Source organism: Manihot esculenta, chromosome 15 (genome assembly GCF_001659605.2).
Source record: "Manihot esculenta cultivar AM560-2 chromosome 15, M.esculenta_v8, whole genome shotgun sequence".
NCBI classification, from domain to species: Eukaryota; Viridiplantae; Streptophyta; class Magnoliopsida; order Malpighiales; family Euphorbiaceae; genus Manihot; species Manihot esculenta.
Genome location: NC_035175.2, coordinates 10,991,675 through 11,009,226, shown reverse-complemented (window position 1 = coordinate 11,009,226; position 17,552 = coordinate 10,991,675). Strand labels below are relative to the sequence as shown.

The following is a 17,552-nucleotide window of genomic DNA, read 5'->3' as shown; positions in this document are numbered from 1 at the left end:
CAGTAATCGGGGTCTTCCCGTAACCAAGTACAACAGTGTGCATGGTTTTCCAATGGTCCTCAGATTTATTGAGACGATGACCTTGTTTTTTCTGTTGTCAATACTTGGAATTAAATTGCGTTTTGGGCCTAATCAATCAATATTATTTCTATGTACTTGTGGCAGATATGAAATCAAACGACGCCATGACACCTCCTCTTTCCTGGACTGATCCTTCCTCAGGCCTTAAATCAATGACTGCTCCATCTTTTTCTTTTTCTTTCTGAGATTCACACTGTCTTATTCAATCTGAGAGGATCCAACTCTTTTTATGTGTAAACATGTCTTCAAAAAATATTCGCTAATTATAAAAATAGATTTAAAGTGAGGACTGTAAATTAATGCTTTTTATATAAAATTGTAGTAATAAATCAAAACCAAAGATGGAGACAAGCTAACCCAAGCCATAGGTTGACGCGGAAAATACAGAGGGAAAAAAAACAAAAAAAAAAACTCAAACCGGTGGACGTGGGCATTATTTGATCTTTAGTGCGAAAATGGACAAGCCACCCCTTCCCAATTTCCCTTTTATTCAAGTCACTTCCTCCGAAAGCAATGCCCACTAATTTTTTTTTCACTTATAATTTAATTTCTAAATATTATTATTATTAATAAATCAATTCTTATATTTTGAAAAATTTATTAAAATATCTTTATATTTTATATTCATCAACAAAATAATCATTTTATTTATTTATGCCGTTAAAATTATATCAAAATATTAAATTACCCTTTTATTTTTCTCATCATCCTCTTCTTCCTCTGCTTTTTTTATTTTTTTTCTTTCTCAATTCTTTTTTTTATTTTTCTTGTTTAAAAAAGATGAGATGATTCTTTTTCTTTTTCTTTTTCATCATCATTTTCTTTTTATTTTTTTCTTTTTTCTTCTTTTTCTTCTTTTCCTTCATTGTCATCATCCTCTTTAAAAAAAAAACAAGAGGAAAATAAACTATTTCGTTAATGAAAAAAAACGATAAAGACATTTTAATAGGTATGAGAAAAAATAAGATCGTTTTAATTATTATAAGAAAAAATAAAAACGTTTTAATAAATTTTTAAAAATATAAGAACTTTTTAAAAATATAAGAACTGACTTATTAATAATAGCAATATCCAATAATTAAATAAAATATTTTATTTGAGGACAAAATTAAATTTTTAAAATTTTTTCTCTCATCCTTTATTTATTTTTAACGGAAAGGAGAATGAAAAACTATTTTGTTAATAAAGATAAAAGATAAAAATATTTTAATAAAATTTTAAAAATGAAAAAATCAAATTATTAATAATAACAATATTTAAAAATTAAATTATAAATTTTTTTATATATAATTAAAATATTTTATTTTATTATGTTGAAATTAAATTTTATTTGGTATTAAATCAATATATTCAGAGATAAAATACTCTAATGAATATTTATTTTATTTACATAGATGAAATCTCAACTTTACTATTGCCAAACCACTCGTTTTAAATTTTAAAAAAATAGAAATTCATTGTATGATTATGTTGGGATAGTGGTCAAATCTCTGTTCCATGGTCTTTAATAAATGGGAACACAAAAATGTACCCCCCCTTGACTTTATCTTTATTTCGTTTTTCTTCTCTCCTTTACTTGTCCGTAACTGGCTATAGCTATATAACTCTGACCTCTCCAATATTTTTATCTTCAACCCAATTCCATTTCAAAGAATCTGGAAACGAGGCTGCCAGAGATGAACAATGGAATAGCAGAGATGGCTCTCAGCAGCCTAGGCAAAGGATTTGATTTAACATCTGATTTTCGTCTCAAGTACTGTAAAGGCAAAGACAGATTAGTTCTGCTTAATGAAGCTGAAACAAGAGATCTCTTGGTCCCTTGTTTCGGAGCTGTGAAAGATGTATCCATTGATATCAAGTGTGATAAAGGTGATCGAGTTCGATATCAATCCGACATCCTTGAGTTTCAACAGGTATAAATCTTATTATCTTCCTTGTTATTGCATCCTTGTACAAGGGTATTGTGTTTGATTAATAATATTGCATGCAGATGTCTGAGGTTTTCAACCAGAAATCATCTGTGCCTGGAAAAATCCCATCAGGGTTGTTTAATTCCATGTTTGGATTTGAAGGAGGTAGTTGGGCAGCTGATGCAACCGCCACTAAATATTTGGGACTTGATGGCTACTTCATTGTTCTATTTGATGTTCATATTGATCGGTATCCTCTAATTCTCTCCGACGAAGTCCTCAACGCAGTTCCATCCTCCTGGGATCCTTGCGCCATTGCTAGGTACTTATCTTCTTCGAACAACCCATTCTTACAATTTCAATTACTTTTAGAACAATCATTTATTCAGTAAGCTTGTCGGCACTGCGCCAGATATGAAGTTTTTTAGTCTTTCTCATTTTTGCTTTTAAAAAAGAAAAATATTGGAAAACAAAACTTGACTCTGTCCTAGCTTCGACTTGCCAAATATCGCACCATTCGCCTATGAACGTTGATGTCTCTTTTTACTAAAGATACTTTAATTCGACCAATTAGCTATATTTTTTTATACTACCTCCGCTCCATGATAACTGTCATTTTTGGAATTTTTTTTATCAAATTATCTGTTATTTTAAGTTTTTAATATAATATTAATTATAATTTTTTTTTAAATTAAGAGTATTAATTATTCTTATTGATTTGAATAAATAAATATTTAATGACAAATGTTATGCAAAGTAGTAGAAAATTAGAGTATTAAACTCTAAATTTCACAAAATTCAATTAAATACACCAACAACCAGCAATATTAGATCTTTAAAATTATAATATCTCAAGTTTAAAAAACTTCTAATTCGGAATAAATGTTACGCAATAAGTATTTTGAAGTTGTCAAAATTTCATAACCATTGAGAATATCGAAATTAACAAAACGGCATTAATCCTACAATTACTCAATTGCATTAATTTCTATCAGAACGGCATTAATTAAGTGATGCTGAAATTGAATAGAAAGTTTTGAATTTAAATTTTTATAAAAATTAAATTAAATTAAATAAAATAGGTGTGGAAATTTTCAAAATTGAAATATTTTGTTTATTTCATTTATAAGATAAGACACTACTGATCTACCTTACATCCATTTTAATATCAATGACAGTACCTCTTGCATAATCTTAGTTGACTTCTGCATGATATTTATTTATAAATTTAAAAATGAAAAAAAAAATTCTCCTTTTAATGAGTTTAATAATCTAATAAGTAATTAACTACCATTTTTTTAATCATGACTTTCAATTTTTCTTACAGTCTACTTAATTAAATTTTCCAATGAAAGAGATGGATGAACAAGCTTCTAGAGTTTGATATTTTGACTTAGAAAAAAAAAAGAAATTAATAAAAAGAAATAGCTAAACATAATAAACTGTCTATACACATTAAGTCATATAAAATTATGTGGGTCAAGGTGGTCATGCATGACCTACATGATAAATATTTGCTGACTTTTTATTTTATTTTATTTTTCTATAAAATTTATTCAATTTTTGTTTGACCAATTATTTAGTCATAAGAATTTTAACTTAAAATTCAACAATATCAACTGAATTAAAGGGAAAGAGAAATTAGTGATAAGTTAATTTTATGCAAAAGTGTGAACATGCCTTTCCTTTTTTTTTTTTTTTCTAATTTTTGCATCTTCATTTGAAAGTGTACTTGACCACAAATTTTCAGAAAAATTTTTTTTTCCATATATATCACGTTTGAACTTTGACATGACCAATTGATATAAATCAATGATTTGTAAAATTATGGAAAAAGAAAAGAAAGAAAAAAAAGATATTGGAATTATGTGGGTATTTTGGTTGGAAATTTTGGTGGACTAGAATGTAGTGGTAGGCTTTGTTTGGTGAGGAAAATTGAAGAAGTGACCAAACTTGTTGAACTATAATTAAGACTATATTTATAGTTGATGTCATCAATATTGTAATTTTTGGACAGATTCATTGAAAAATATGGAACTCATATTGTGGTGGGGTTGGGCATTGGTGGCCAAGACGTGGTCTTAGTCAGGCAAGATAGATCTTCCAACTTGGGTCCATCTGAGCTCAAGAAACACTTGTATGACCTTGGAGATCAATTGTTTACTGGGACTTGCAATTTTTCACCTAAATCTAGAGAGCAGCAGAACAAGGTTAATTTTTATTTTAATTTAAATTTAATTACTACATTATAAGTCTTAATTAATTAATTGATCAATTCTGTTTATTAATTGCAGGCACCACAAGCATTCAATGTCTTTGATCCTCAACCTGAAACCTTCAATAGCTTCTCATCCATGAGTAGAAAAGATGTAGGTTCTATTCTTGGTAAATAAATCTTCATTTGAATTAAAAATTTTTCCTAAAATAATATTATTAAAATGGAAAGAATTTTGGGAAAAACTTAACATGAACACATAGACTAAACTCCGATCGGCAGACTTCCTCGTACGAATATTAAGTAGTGGTGTTTTCGCAGGGAATCACAGTGATATGTGCAAAGAGGGGAGGAGATCTATCAGCAAACAGTCATTGCGAGTGGCTTCTGACTGTTCCGTCGAAGCCAGATGCCATTCATTTTAATTTTATACCAATAACTTCTCTACTCAAAAGTGTTCCTGGCAAAGGCTTCTTATCACATGCTATCAACCTTTATCTTCGATGTAAGTTTTCCACTTTCTCTTCTCAAAGCAATTAAATATACTGGAATCGTCTCCAAGCTTGAGTTTTTTTTTGTAATCTTTGAAAAAATTTTATGTGATTGCAGACAAGCCTCCTATATCTGATTTACATTACTTTCTTGATTTCCAATCTCACAAGATTTGGGCTCCTATTCACAATGACCTTCCGCTAGGTCCTACAACAAATATGGCAGGTCCTTCACCTGCTCTCCATTTCAACATGATGGGTCCTAAATTATATGTAAATACTGCACAGGTATGATATCCAAATCTATGCAAAACTTTCTTACTTAATTTGTTCTCTGCCAGTTCCCAGGTTTTGGATCTAAATCCTAATGCAAACATTGCTATAACCCATCAGGTTACGGTAGAAAAAAAGCCTGTAACTGGAATGAGATTCTATCTTGAAGGCAGGAAAGGCAACAGGTATGTTGAAAAACTACAGTCTGAGCTGACTAGCACTAGCTAGCTTTGCCATTATTATATATATAACGTTTAATATTTGCTTGATGATGATTCAGGTTAGCGATACACCTCCAACATCTATCGATTACTCCAAAAATTCTTCAAAACAAAATAGATGATGCCCAGTGGTGGCGAGGATCAGAAGAAAACAATGATGATGGATTCATCGAAGCTGTCTCTCGAAAAATGTTCTCCCATATATGCACAGCACCTGTAAAATACAACCCAAGATGGAGTACAAGAACAGAAGAAGCTTACATTGTCACAGGAGCTCAACTTCACGTAAAGAAACACGAATCAAAGAATGTCCTCCATCTTCGGTTACTGTATTCCAAGGTTTCAGATTCTATCGTAGCGCAGTCTCGGTGGGTTCAAGTCTCCTCTGAATATTCTCAAAAATCTTCAGGCTTACTCTCTGCCCTGAGCACGTCGCTATCAGGAAGTCTTGCGAAGGAGAAACCGCAGGCAGTGGTTGTTGATTCAAGTGTGTTCCCATCAGGACCTCCATTGCCAGTGCAAACACAGAAGCTTTTGAAATTTGTGGACTTGTCACAGCTATGTAAAGGGCCTCAGGATAGTCCTGGACATTGGCTGGTAACTGGGGCTAAGCTGGAGTTGGAGAGAGGGAAAATATGCTTGCAGGTTAAATTCTCCTTGTTAAATATCTGTTCCTGAAACAGGATTTTTTTTCTCAGATATATACATTTACAGGCAGTATAATTCTCAATGTCACCCATAGAATTGTGTACATATAGGGCTGGTGGCTTTGAGATTATAGCAAGAAAATTATTTTGATTCTTATAAACAATATGTATATGAGAATCCAGAATGTTTTAGTCAATTAATTAATTAATTATTAGTTAAGGCACCTAATCACTGAGATTTTCTTATGATGGAAAAACCATCCATTGGTCATTCTCGGAGAAAAATCACAAAAGCAGCAAGCCACTGAAAAATATAATATATCCAAAAACGCAGTCGTTTTCCTTCATGCAAGCTACAAGAGAAAAGAGTATACGTGCAAAGTGTTATTTTAATCATAGGTAATGGTGAATTTTATATAAATTAATATTTAAAATTTACTGAGTTACCAGAGACTGGTGACGGTGGCGGTGGTGGCCCTAAGAGATAGCTGAATTATCAGGTGATCCACCCGTGCTTTTGGGCCTTGAGCCCTTTCTGCTGTATACTGGGTTTGATTTTGGATAGTTTACTGTAATGGGCTATTTGTCTTTACTTGCCCTCTATGGCTTTAATGAATTTTATTGGCCTTTTTCATAACCCGATGTAAGCTGTATTTACTGAGTTGAAGTTTGAAGCCAATTATTGTGGCTGGCGGCCACTGGCCGTGGAGTTTCACTCGTCAATGCGATCTATTGTCGTCTAAACCTCTATGATGGGTGCTTTCCCCGTCTATCAGTACGCGCTCCTCAATGATTCCGACTTAGTTCGGATGCTCGTAATGTGTTTATTGTTTTGTTTAAATGAAGCACTGATACATGTCGCAATGTGTGTAGTTGCAGGCTAACGGTAAGGAATATTCTTGTTTTGCAGCCAAATAATGTATAGTCATGTGAAGTTTGAGTTTTTAGGAAAAGAGAAGTCAGAGAATCTTTTCAAATGCGCTGCCAAAGAGTTCCACTAATAATATAATATTCAATTTAGCAATTCTTAAATGCGAGATCTTTTCTGTTTCGTGGGAGGGGGAAATGCTCATTGGTTGCTTTTGGCGCTACAATTTGTTTATTGTAGTTCTGTTTAAACCTCTTTCTCTATCTTACTATCTGTGTGTGGGATTACTTGCAGAGTATTGGACCAACTGTTATACCCTCAGGCGGTCATGCACGTGCTCATGTGCCCATTACTTGGAATTCTTGCTTTGCAATCTAAGGAGAAAACGAGTAAACACACTCGAAGGTTAAGATGCCGAAATGGGAGACGGATTCTCCTCCAATGGTTGGTGGAAATGGCGCTTACAGTTACTACAAGAACTCTTACTATCAGGTATTCTCTCTGCTTATTAAATCAAGTTCTTGCTTTATGCAATCTGCCACTGTTTGATTGTTGAAGAAAATTATCTGTTCATTTTGGTGCTAAGATGTTGATAGATACTGAGTAAAGCTAGCATTTAGTTTGGGCCTCAAAAAATTCATTCAACAGTCATGACTGATCTGGGGATGTTTGTATGAAAATTTGTGTATGATAGTGTCAATTAGCCGTCTCCTTTCGTGGGAATTCATTAGCCTTGTTCTACAATTTCATCAACCAGAATAAATATGATTCTTAAAAGAAGCAGGCTTAATCACGCTGCTCAGACAAGTCAGATCTTGAAGTGAGGTGGGGTGATTGACATCATTTATATCCCTATAAATTCTGTTCATAGTTTTGTATTAAATCCAGAATACCTGGTTCTAGTTTATATGTCAATAGGGCACTTGTGAATTTCTCTCTTGCATGATTAACATGATGCATTAATGATTTCAACAATACATCAAAACTCAATAGGTATAGCTGATCTTTCTATTAAATTTTCAAGATTTCCTGGTTCCTATAGCGCGTAGCATTTGTCATTATCTACATAGAATGACCTTCTAGATGTTTCATTGTTTGGATTTTTATCTCATCCAGAATATAGACCTCAGAATTTGGCAATCAAAACCGGCAAATACGAATTTCAGGACTGTTGGAGTTAAGCTAGTCTAGACAATTGCCATTTCTGGGTGTAAACTGCAGTTAAATATCTAATGCGTTGTTTTGACCCATCTTTTACAGAGAAAAATGATAGATGTCCTAAAGGAAAGAATTAATGAAGTCATTGCTACGAAGTTGGACTTCAGCTATGTTCCCCTTGCTTCAAATACATTGCATCTTGCAGATTTGGGATGTTCAGTTGGACCAAACACTTTTTTTCATGTCCATGATTTACTAGAATCTATCAAGAAAAAGTATCAATCGCAGGGCTTTGGATCTCAAATGCTAGAATTCCAAGTTTTCTTTAATGATCAAGCAATGAACGACTTCAACACCCTTTTTGCCTCTCTCCCACAAGAAAGACAGTACTTTGCAGCTGGAGTCCCAGGTTCTTTCTATGGCAGATTATTTCCCAGTTCCTCTCTCCATTTTGTGCATTGCTCTTTTTCACTGCATTGGCTGTCTAAGGTGCCAGGTGAGTTGTTAGATGAGAATTCTCATGCATCGAACAAAGGAAGGGTTCACTACACAAGTGCTCCATGCGAAGTAGCGGATGCTTATGCATCTCAATTTGCCGACGACATGGAAAACTTTCTGAATGCTAGATCTGAAGAAATTGTGACTGGGGGGATTATGATAATAGTCACACAAGGTATCCCCAATGGAATGCCTTTTTCTAAACTCCCTAACAGCGTGCTATTTGAATGTTTGACATTGAGCCTTTTGGATATGGTGAAAGAGGTAAGGTGAAGATCAGCTTGCATTTCCAAGATTAGCTTTGCTTTCATATGTTACATTTTCATCATTTTATTATTTTAAACAAAATTGGGGATTTTTTTATACAGCTTTAGGAGTTTATCTAGGAAGAAGGTTATAGATTTAAGTCTTGCTATTAAGAACATCTCAAATTGGTTATAAATAATAGGAGTATCAGGTAGTAAGCTTGTTGCTCATAATCACTAATTAAAAACATCAGAATTCAGCAATGGGGTTGCTATTGTACTTTGAAAGAGTTAGTTGCCTGTGATGCTGAATGGACCTAAATCAGTGACTGGTTATATATGCAGCCAGGATAGAAAATCTCATTTGAACTTGCTTGAAGTTTGCTCTAAACTCTGCTCGACACATGCATAGCTTCATGTATGCTTATCACATAAATCTAGATAAATAGTCACTTGGTAATTATTAACTATTTCTCAGAAGACAACTTATTAACTATGTCTCAGAAGTCAGAAGACACATCAATCACCTTGTCATTCATTCATTGGGTAAATCTGAACGACAGAATCTTTCTTACAGGGGTTAATCAGTGAAGCTGAAGTAGACTCTTTCAACTTGCCATTTTATACGGTTTCTCCAGAGGAGATGACAGAGCTCATAGAAAGAAATGGCTGTTTCAGCATCGAGAGAATGGAGTTGACAGACCCAGCACCTTGGCTTAACGGTCCAGTTAATATACCAGAATGGGTGGTTCATGTAAGAGCTGCAATGCAAGCATTGTTCATCAAACACTTTGGAAGAGAAATCGTTGATGAAATATTTCATCGGTTAATTAAAAAACTAACTGACCATTCTCACCAGCTGGAATCTAAACAGAGGGATAAAACTCTTCTTTTCGTTGCTTTGAAGCGTAAATGATATAGTTTGAAATCAATTTAAGATTATCCCTTTTTGTCTATGCAGACCTTGCTATAGTCTTTCTGCTTCTGCTCCTCCTACTTTTTATCATATTATTCATCTGTGACATAACCTTCTGGTTTATGACGTGTATTCCTAATTACATGTTCTTGTCTGAGATGTCGTTTCCCCTCTTCTCATTGGAAATCCTCTCAAAATATTTATGGTGAGAACTTGTTTATTTGGAATTTCAGATAGAAGATCATTTTGCTTTGTGGAGGGTCAATTCAAGGGTTTTAGGTGATAATTTTCAGGCCTGAGCCTCACTTCAGAATAAACCTAAATAAATAGGGCTACAAGAAATGTATATGTGGCTCGGCTTAACTGTGCAACGATAGTTGAAGCCTGTGAAGAGTATTTTTATGGAGGGCATGGTATCCTCACCCACCTTTTATTTTTTGATGATTTCTTCTTTTAATTTTTAATATTTAGCAAAAAAGTCAAAGGAAATCCCTCCAAAGTTAATTTCTGATAAAAGAAAAATAGACGGAAAATGAAGAACAATCTAGTTAATTAACACTCGAAGTTTTTGCTGCTTGCCAAATTTCCAACCGGTTTCCAATTCTGTAAATGTGAAAGTGAATATGGTTGCTGATTTCCAACTAGTTTCTAAATTTCAATTCTAACACACAACAGAATGCTGATTATAAAGAGAGAATGAGTTTAAAAGAGAGGAAATGAAGAGAAAACAGAGAAAATACCTTATATATATATATATATATTAATTTGTGTGCTTGTCACATCAATTAATTATTTGCAAATGGGCTATATAGATGAAAAAGTATTTTACTGTATTTTAATATAGTTTTAATTGAGATTTTGTATTGCATTTTTTTTTTAAGTTCAAGAATTTAAGACTTCCATATGTGAGGATTTAGGAAGTTTGATTACTCAGCAAAACATGATAGGGAGCATAAGATGCAACCTGGGCGTAGTCTACCTCGTTTCTTTTTTACTAAATGATGCATCATTGTATTTTTCTAAGGCCCAAACGGGCCACCACGAATTACAATCAAAACCTTAAATAAGCCTTACCTATAAAAACATAAAATCTATTTAGAAAATCCAGCCTAAATAAAGCTACATCTAGCCCACTTAATTCAATCCAAAAAAGTGAAACCACTCTAGAATCATCCACCCACTGACTAGTGGCACCATTCACCTTCGGCCATTTACCACACCGTCCCCACCAAGTCCAGCTAAATCTCGATAAATAAATCCCATCCATCCACCTTACTCCCTGATCACAGTGAAACCGCCACCATGGAGCATCTGTTAAAACAGAAGCAAGCAAATCAAGAAAATCAGAAATAGCAACCCAACAAAAACTAGTGAAGAGAACCCAACAGATACAACCCTACAAAAATCGGAAAGGACTTCCCCGAGTCACCTATATTCCTCGTCCATCGTGTTCACAGACCAAGCTATACCATTTTTATGTATTATAAGATCATCTAAGGAGTTAAATATAGAGTTTCAGCATTAATTATTATCGCTCCATACCTATTCTGAAAAGTATCAACCAAATAAATTGTAGACAAACAAGGTTTTTCTCAATAAAATTTAATGTCTTAGTTCTAATCAGGGGTTAGTCTCGAAATATATTTTGGTAGATTTAGTTTGTCTATCTTTTTTTTTTCTTCTCTTTTGTCCTCTAATCATATGTAATCGCCGTCTTGCGCTCATACCTTGTCATAGTCATGTTAACCGTACATATGGATGTACTGTGTCCTTTTCTACTACGGCCATTTAATTTCATTCGGCATCACTTGAATATGATTTTGGGCATCACAAAAATTATTGTCCCATAAAATTGATTAATAAATATTCGAGACTAGATCATTCACATACAGTTCCGACTCTAATTCGACTCGTCAGAATAAGTCTAGGAATTGTACAAAGAGTAGGTCCGTGCATTGCACCCTAATAGAATCAAGGTTTAGTTTTTCTAGCACAAATTTAGTTATGACATGAGTACTCAGGGCTTAGCCGTTATTAAGTTTCTCTTTACCGATTCATTAATTATTCCATAATGGCGTCAATGGATATATGAGATTCAATAATGAGTTAGATTATATTTTGATAGGCTTGGTTTGTCTCTCCCCTTGTTTTCTTTTATTTCTTTTCTCTTTTGTCCTCTAATAACCTGCGCTCGAATTTTTATGTTATAGTTACGCTCGCCGTACGCGTCATTTTCTACCGTCAGTCATTTAATTTCATCCAGCACCACTTGAACAAGATACCAGACATCACGAAATTTGTTGTCCCACGAAAATAATGAATATTCAAGACTAGATCCCCACATGCAGGTCCGCGTCCAGCCCGACTCATAATATAAGTTAAGGCTTATATAAAGAGTAGGACCATACATTAGACTCTAATAGAACTAAGGTCCAATTTTTCTAATGTAAACTTAGCTATGGTCTAGACATCAGAATCCGACTGTCATCAAAATCAAATCTGAACCCTCAAACAAAAATACCAAAAGTAACCCAAAAAATCCAAAAGAATTCCCCATGTACAGAGCAAAAACACCCTCTGCCAAAAGATAGAGGAGCCTCGTTGCACTCATGCGCTCCTTCTCGGACTGTTAACGCTCGTTCTCAATAAACCTCATTTTTAAATCAGATCAGTTTGAGTAGTTTTTTAGAATATAATATTCCCTTTTCATACTTGTTTTGGTAGATATATTTTGAAGGATGAATAAGCTAATGTTTATACAGATGTACATTTAAAATAAGTAATAATAAAAAATAATAATAATGCGATGCTAAATTTTAAATATTTTATTATTTCAAATTCATACTTATTAAATGCAGCCTGATGAAACACAACATTGTACGCTGATTTTGCCACACAGGATTTGGGCTCAATCTGTCGGGAGACGCTACATTGTTCGACTATGTCCACGGTCTACCTCTTTCCGAACTTCTTTTCTATTTTCTTTTTTCTTTTTTTTTAAAAAATCTATTATTAGAGCACCTTCTTGTTGTTTATTCTATAAAAAAAAAATCTGGAATTTAGGATGCTTTAAAAAAAATTAGATAACCAAAAGTATTTTCTCAATAAAAAAGAAAAACTATTTTTTTAAAATGTAAAAAAATATAAATGTATATCAAACCACCAATAATTGTAAATGGTTATAGAATATTAGTCTCGATGTATATTACGTCTATAATTACAAGTATTTATAGAATACAAAGGATAAGACTCTAAGCTATTCAGTTACAGAAGAGACTTATCTACAATAACTAATCACAGCTGTATTGTTATCTAATATCCCCCCTCAATCAATGTGTGGCATAACACATAGATTGTCTCTTAGTAAACGAAAACGTGTCCCAGAAAGTCCTTTAGTAAACACATCAGCTGTTTGATCAGTACTTGCAATATGATGAACTTGTAGGTGTCCAGAGATGACTTTTTCGCGTACAAAATGAATGTCCAATTCAATATGCTTAGTTCGTGCATGTTGAATGGGATTAGCTGACATATATGTAGTACTAATGTTGTCACAAAACACCACAGGTGGCTCTTCAAGCTGTATTCCAAGCTCACGCAATAAACTAGTAATCCAAGTCAGTTCAGCCACCGTACTAGCTACTGCTCTATATTCTGCTTCCGCGCTTGATCGTGAAACAGTTGGCTGTTTCTTGGCAGACCAACTGAACTGAACAGGAATTATCACGAGCAAATTTCTTAACAGAAATTAAATTATGAGTTAAAGAAGGGACGACAAGAACATCTTTTAAAAGTAAATCACGACTAGGTAATGGAAAAGAATTTGAACCAATATGAGTGACAGGAAGAGAATGTCCATTACCAAACACAACATTATTAGAAACGGGAGTTGGAAGACACGAAGACAGGATACCTGGATTAGGTGTCATGTGGGAAGTAGCACCTGTATCTGGTAGCCACGCAGAATGCACAGGTTCAGGAAATTGAACCGCAGCAAAGGATCGATCACCCGAGAATTGTCCAGAACGAGTAAAATGTGGGCAATCTCTTGCTATATGGGTATATTCTAAACAAATCTGACACTGTGTGGGTTGAGAAAAACCAGCAGATTGAGGTGGAAAACCAGCATATGGTGAAGAAAAACCAGTGGGTCGAGGACCAAGCACACCATTGTATGAACCTGAAAAATTGGATCCAGGATGATACATAGAAGATGATTGATTGTAATAATATCCACGTCCTCCTCGTCCAGAACGACCACCACGACCCCCTCTGCCATAGGAATCACCACCAGTGTTATGATAGTAACCAGAATTACGGCCACCACGACCTCGACCTCCACGGCCTCGTTGATTAGAAGAAGAATTGCGTTCAGTAGAAACTAACGCTGTCTGCGAATTTGCCGGATTTGGAACTGGCTGAGATTGTTTCTTTGCGCGACTTTGCAATCGCAACTCCTGAAGATATAAAGAAGTACGTGTCTCCGCAAAAGAAGGAAGAGGTGTCTTTCCCGTCAAATTGATGACAACATTGTCATATTCAACAGGCAAACCATCCAGTATCTGCATAACTAAGTCATCCTCAGTAATAGCATGACCAATAGAACAGAGGGAATCATAAACAGTTTTTAATTTCTGAAGATATTCATCAATGGTAGAATTATCCTTAACAGTGCTGTAAAAGTCTGCTTTAAGTTGAAGAAGTTTTGCATGAGCTTGATCATGAAACAGAGTTTCGATAGCTTCCCAGGCTTGCTGAGCAGTAAGAACAACATTTGGTTTGATGAGACTACGCAAGATATCAGGACTAAGAGTAGCCTGAATCCAAGATAAAACGAGACGGTCAATTTGTTTCCATAATAAGAAATCTGGATTTGGTTTAGATTCACCAGCAGAATTTGTTAATACACATGGTGGTGCAGGAACTGAACCATCAACGTGATCATACACATCATAACCCTGTAAAACAGGAATAATGAGAGAACGCCAGAGAAGGTAGTTGGTGAAATTGAGAGCTTCATTGACATAATTTTTGATATTAGAAACTCCAAAAGATGGATGGAGAGAAGAATTGGAAACAGCAGGTTGGGTGGAAGACTCGGCAGGATGAGAAGGGGCTGTTGTGTTGGAAGACATGACGAAGACAACGAGAACAGGGAGAGAAAAAAAAAAAACAGAAGAAAGGAAAGAGTTGATACCTAATAGGGCTCTGATACCATGTAAATGGTTATAGAATATTAGTCTCGATGTATATTACGTCTATAATTACAAGTATTTATAGAATACAAAGGATAAGACTCTAAGCTATTCAGTTACAGAAGAGACTTATCTACAATAACTAATCACAGCTGTATTGTTATCTAATAATAATTACCTACTATTGGAGACCGATGGTGACCATTTTCTGCAAATTTTTGGCATATTCAACAATAAATAGTTAAAAAAAAAAGTTAATTTTGTAGTTTAAATATACTTATGATATTATAAAATTAATACATTAATATATCTCAAAAAACTATAATGCGTAGTCTGTATCATAAAGCTGACGGGATTCTTCATTCATATGTACATGAATAATGGAATTCACTGGCAAAACTTGCTTCTTTTGTGCAGATGGGCTTTGTTGTTTGTTGATTTTAAGGAAACAGCTGAACTCATTAATCTACTGCAACTAGCTGAGACTGCATAAAATTATTAATAAACAAAAACATAGGGTTAAAACTCTGCATAAAATTTATTTGATAATATTTCTTTTTTGAGACCCATAATCAAAAGAGCCTTGTTCTTCATTTGTTAAGCTCTCATACACTGTTCACGTTCTAGCACATGCAACACACACAAACTTTTATCAATTATACTCTTGGTGTAGGGCAGTGGCCCCTATACAAAGAACCGTAGCCCCTAGGGTGGGGATAGATACCCAATTCCCACCATACATGAAAAATATATGCGAATTTTCTCCGAAATGGACAAAAGTCTTCTGCAGAATCAAAGCTAATAAACAAGTTAATAGAAATACAGTAGGGGTTTCTTTTTCTCGTCGTTTATTGATGGAGGGCTGTCGTTTTGGAATTTCACCAACCACTTTGTACTGGGTTTTGGTCAGCTCAAGTGGGTATTTAGTTGAGTAGTTCCTCACTCTGGACAGCACCATCCACGTTAAGTTGCACATGGATCAACCCTTTTTATGAGTTTTTTCTTAATCACATGGGCAAGATGATATCTATATATAAGTAAGGTGGTTTTTATGGGTAATTAATGTTGATTTTGCAAGACAGAAAGGTACTTAATCAAACCGATTTAGAGAGCTGTACGCTGGTTTCTTTCTGAAAAGCTTCTAGGTTTGCAGGCTTGCAACATGCAAGCTATGGGAAGTACTATAGTTTCATTTTCTTACCTATACTAGGATGTTCATACAGTACCCATTATTGATTGGCTGAAATTTCATTCATTGATTGGTTTGTAGTATACAGCTGAATGACAGTAAGAATTACTCTTCAATCATGGATATATAAATACAGGCTAGAGACTTCATTATTTTTTTTTTAACATTACAAGCTAGACATTCGACCTTTCCCTTGACTGTCAAGATTCTCTCCTATGGGTTGTTAGGCTTATTATTTTCCAATGTAAGTCTAGCTAATTCTAATATAAATATAGAGCATAGACATAGTAGTAGTTGTCGTCAACTTTTTTTGAAGATTTATTCATCTAGCTCTTTGCCTAATGCTCAGCTAGCTAGAAACAGGACAAGTTCCCACATTTCAGAATTTAGCTCCACTCTCTTAGAGAGCCTTGTGGTCCCGTTGCTGCTACTACTAGCTAGTTCCCATGTGATGACAAAGGAAATAAAAGATAATCTTCTAACATGAAAGCTACCGTTTCAACGTTAATCACACCCTTCTGTTTAATAATATGCAACTTGGAAACCTAACTTCATAGCTAATCACCAATGTTTCATTAGAATATCTTAATCTCTTCTAGTAACAAAGGAGAAGGAGAAGTAGAAGAAACGATGTTTTGAACCTTTACACTGCAAAATAAGCGCTTGAATATATATCAAGCTGTTAGTTCAATAATGCAAGAATTTTCTTCTGGGTTAGTACAATAATAGAATTTAATAAGATGTAATTAAATTATTTATATATAGTGCTAGGTAGTGTGGTCCTTGAAGTTGAAACAGACATTTTTCTTTCTTACTGCTAAAATATATCATGATGAACAATTATATTATGTGATGATGCTAATTTGAATTTAATTAATTAGCCAATTAATAAGATCGTAGGATTGTCTTTTTCAATTAAGACTTATATATATATTGTGGTCCTTATTACATGCATGTTCACATACATAAACAAGTCCTCATATTCAAACATCATGCACAAAAGAACATATGCATAAACATGTATAATCAAAGCTTTAAGTTTTTTTTTTTTTTTTTTTTTATTTATTTCCTCTCAGTTTCCTTCCGGATATTCAGACTGGAAAACGAAAAAATATATATAAATTTTCCGACCCAATTGCAATGGTTATCTGAATATAGATTGCATGAAAAATGATAAGAAACAAAGGAAATCCCCCGATTTTGTCATAAGAAGTGCCTAAAAGCAGAGAAATTCTCTCATATGATTTTTAGTTTGCAGGCCATCAACTATAAAGAGACAATGGAGTGAGATCCATTTCTAGATCCTAATATATCTTTGCTTACGTGCATAATAAGCAATAATAATTCATTCCGATAACTTATCATATTATTATTTTTCAATTACGTAGTCTCTTTTAGTTTTTCCTATTCTTCATTTAGCGGAGGAGAATATCACAAGATCAAAATTCCCAGCCAAAGATATTACAGGACATGGATCAATCTTGACTGTATGTCTATATACTGTGTGGCAAGAACCTCTTCATCTTAAATGAAAACTAAAACAAAATTTAAAAAAAAAGGGTCTTGATACCTGAGGGCAAACAAGAATAATGGTATGCATTTTCCCACTTGTGTCTTAGATATGAAACAAGTGACTTGCAGCTTA

At 34.0% G+C, this 17,552-nt stretch overlaps 2 protein-coding genes across 4 annotated transcripts; both read left to right on the top strand.

Annotated features, from left to right (window-relative positions):
• Positions 1-1,647: 1,647 nt before the first annotated feature.
• Positions 1,648-6,059, top strand: LOC110601292 (MACPF domain-containing protein At1g14780). Its single transcript, XM_021738375.2, has 8 exons — positions 1,648-1,994; positions 2,072-2,313; positions 4,009-4,201; positions 4,286-4,360; positions 4,528-4,711; positions 4,816-4,985; positions 5,091-5,155; positions 5,251-6,059. The coding sequence occupies exons 1-8, from the start codon at positions 1,758-1,760 to the stop codon at positions 5,867-5,869; spliced, it is 1,785 nt and encodes a 594-aa protein (XP_021594067.1). The 5' UTR covers positions 1,648-1,757; the 3' UTR covers positions 5,870-6,059.
• Positions 6,060-6,209: 150 nt separating this feature from the next.
• Positions 6,210-9,750, top strand: LOC110601425 (loganic acid O-methyltransferase). 3 transcript variants are annotated; one of them, XM_021738547.2, is made up of 5 exons: positions 6,210-6,724; positions 7,001-7,198; positions 7,967-8,273; positions 8,361-8,626; positions 9,185-9,750. In XM_021738547.2, the coding sequence occupies exons 2-5, from the start codon at positions 7,118-7,120 to the stop codon at positions 9,521-9,523; spliced, it is 993 nt and encodes a 330-aa protein (XP_021594239.1). In that variant the 5' UTR covers positions 6,210-6,724; positions 7,001-7,117; the 3' UTR covers positions 9,524-9,750. The 3 variants fall into 3 exon arrangements, with proteins under 3 accessions (XP_021594239.1, XP_021594240.1, XP_021594238.1); XM_021738548.2 differs by having other exon boundaries at positions 8,153-8,626; XM_021738546.2 differs by having other exon boundaries at positions 7,967-8,626.
• The last annotated feature ends 7,802 nt before the right edge of the window (positions 9,751-17,552 follow it).

Bases quoted from the DNA above. Each gene is read 5' to 3' on its own strand.
- LOC110601292 (XM_021738375.2), top strand. From the start codon at position 1,758: ATGAACAATGGAATAGCAGAGATGGCTCTCAGCAGCCTAGGCAAAGGA. The intron at 4,202-4,285 runs GTTAATTTTTAT...TATTAATTGCAG, and splicing joins CTAGAGAGCAGCAGAACAAG to GCACCACAAGCATTCAATGT. The intron at 5,156-5,250 runs GTATGTTGAAAA...ATGATGATTCAG, and splicing joins GAAGGCAGGAAAGGCAACAG to GTTAGCGATACACCTCCAAC.
- LOC110601425 (XM_021738546.2), top strand. From the start codon at position 7,118: ATGCCGAAATGGGAGACGGATTCTCCTCCAATGGTTGGTGGAAATGGC. The intron at 7,199-7,966 runs GTATTCTCTCTG...CATCTTTTACAG, and splicing joins ACAAGAACTCTTACTATCAG to AGAAAAATGATAGATGTCCT. The intron at 8,627-9,184 runs GTAAGGTGAAGA...TCTTTCTTACAG, and splicing joins TTTTGGATATGGTGAAAGAG to GGGTTAATCAGTGAAGCTGA.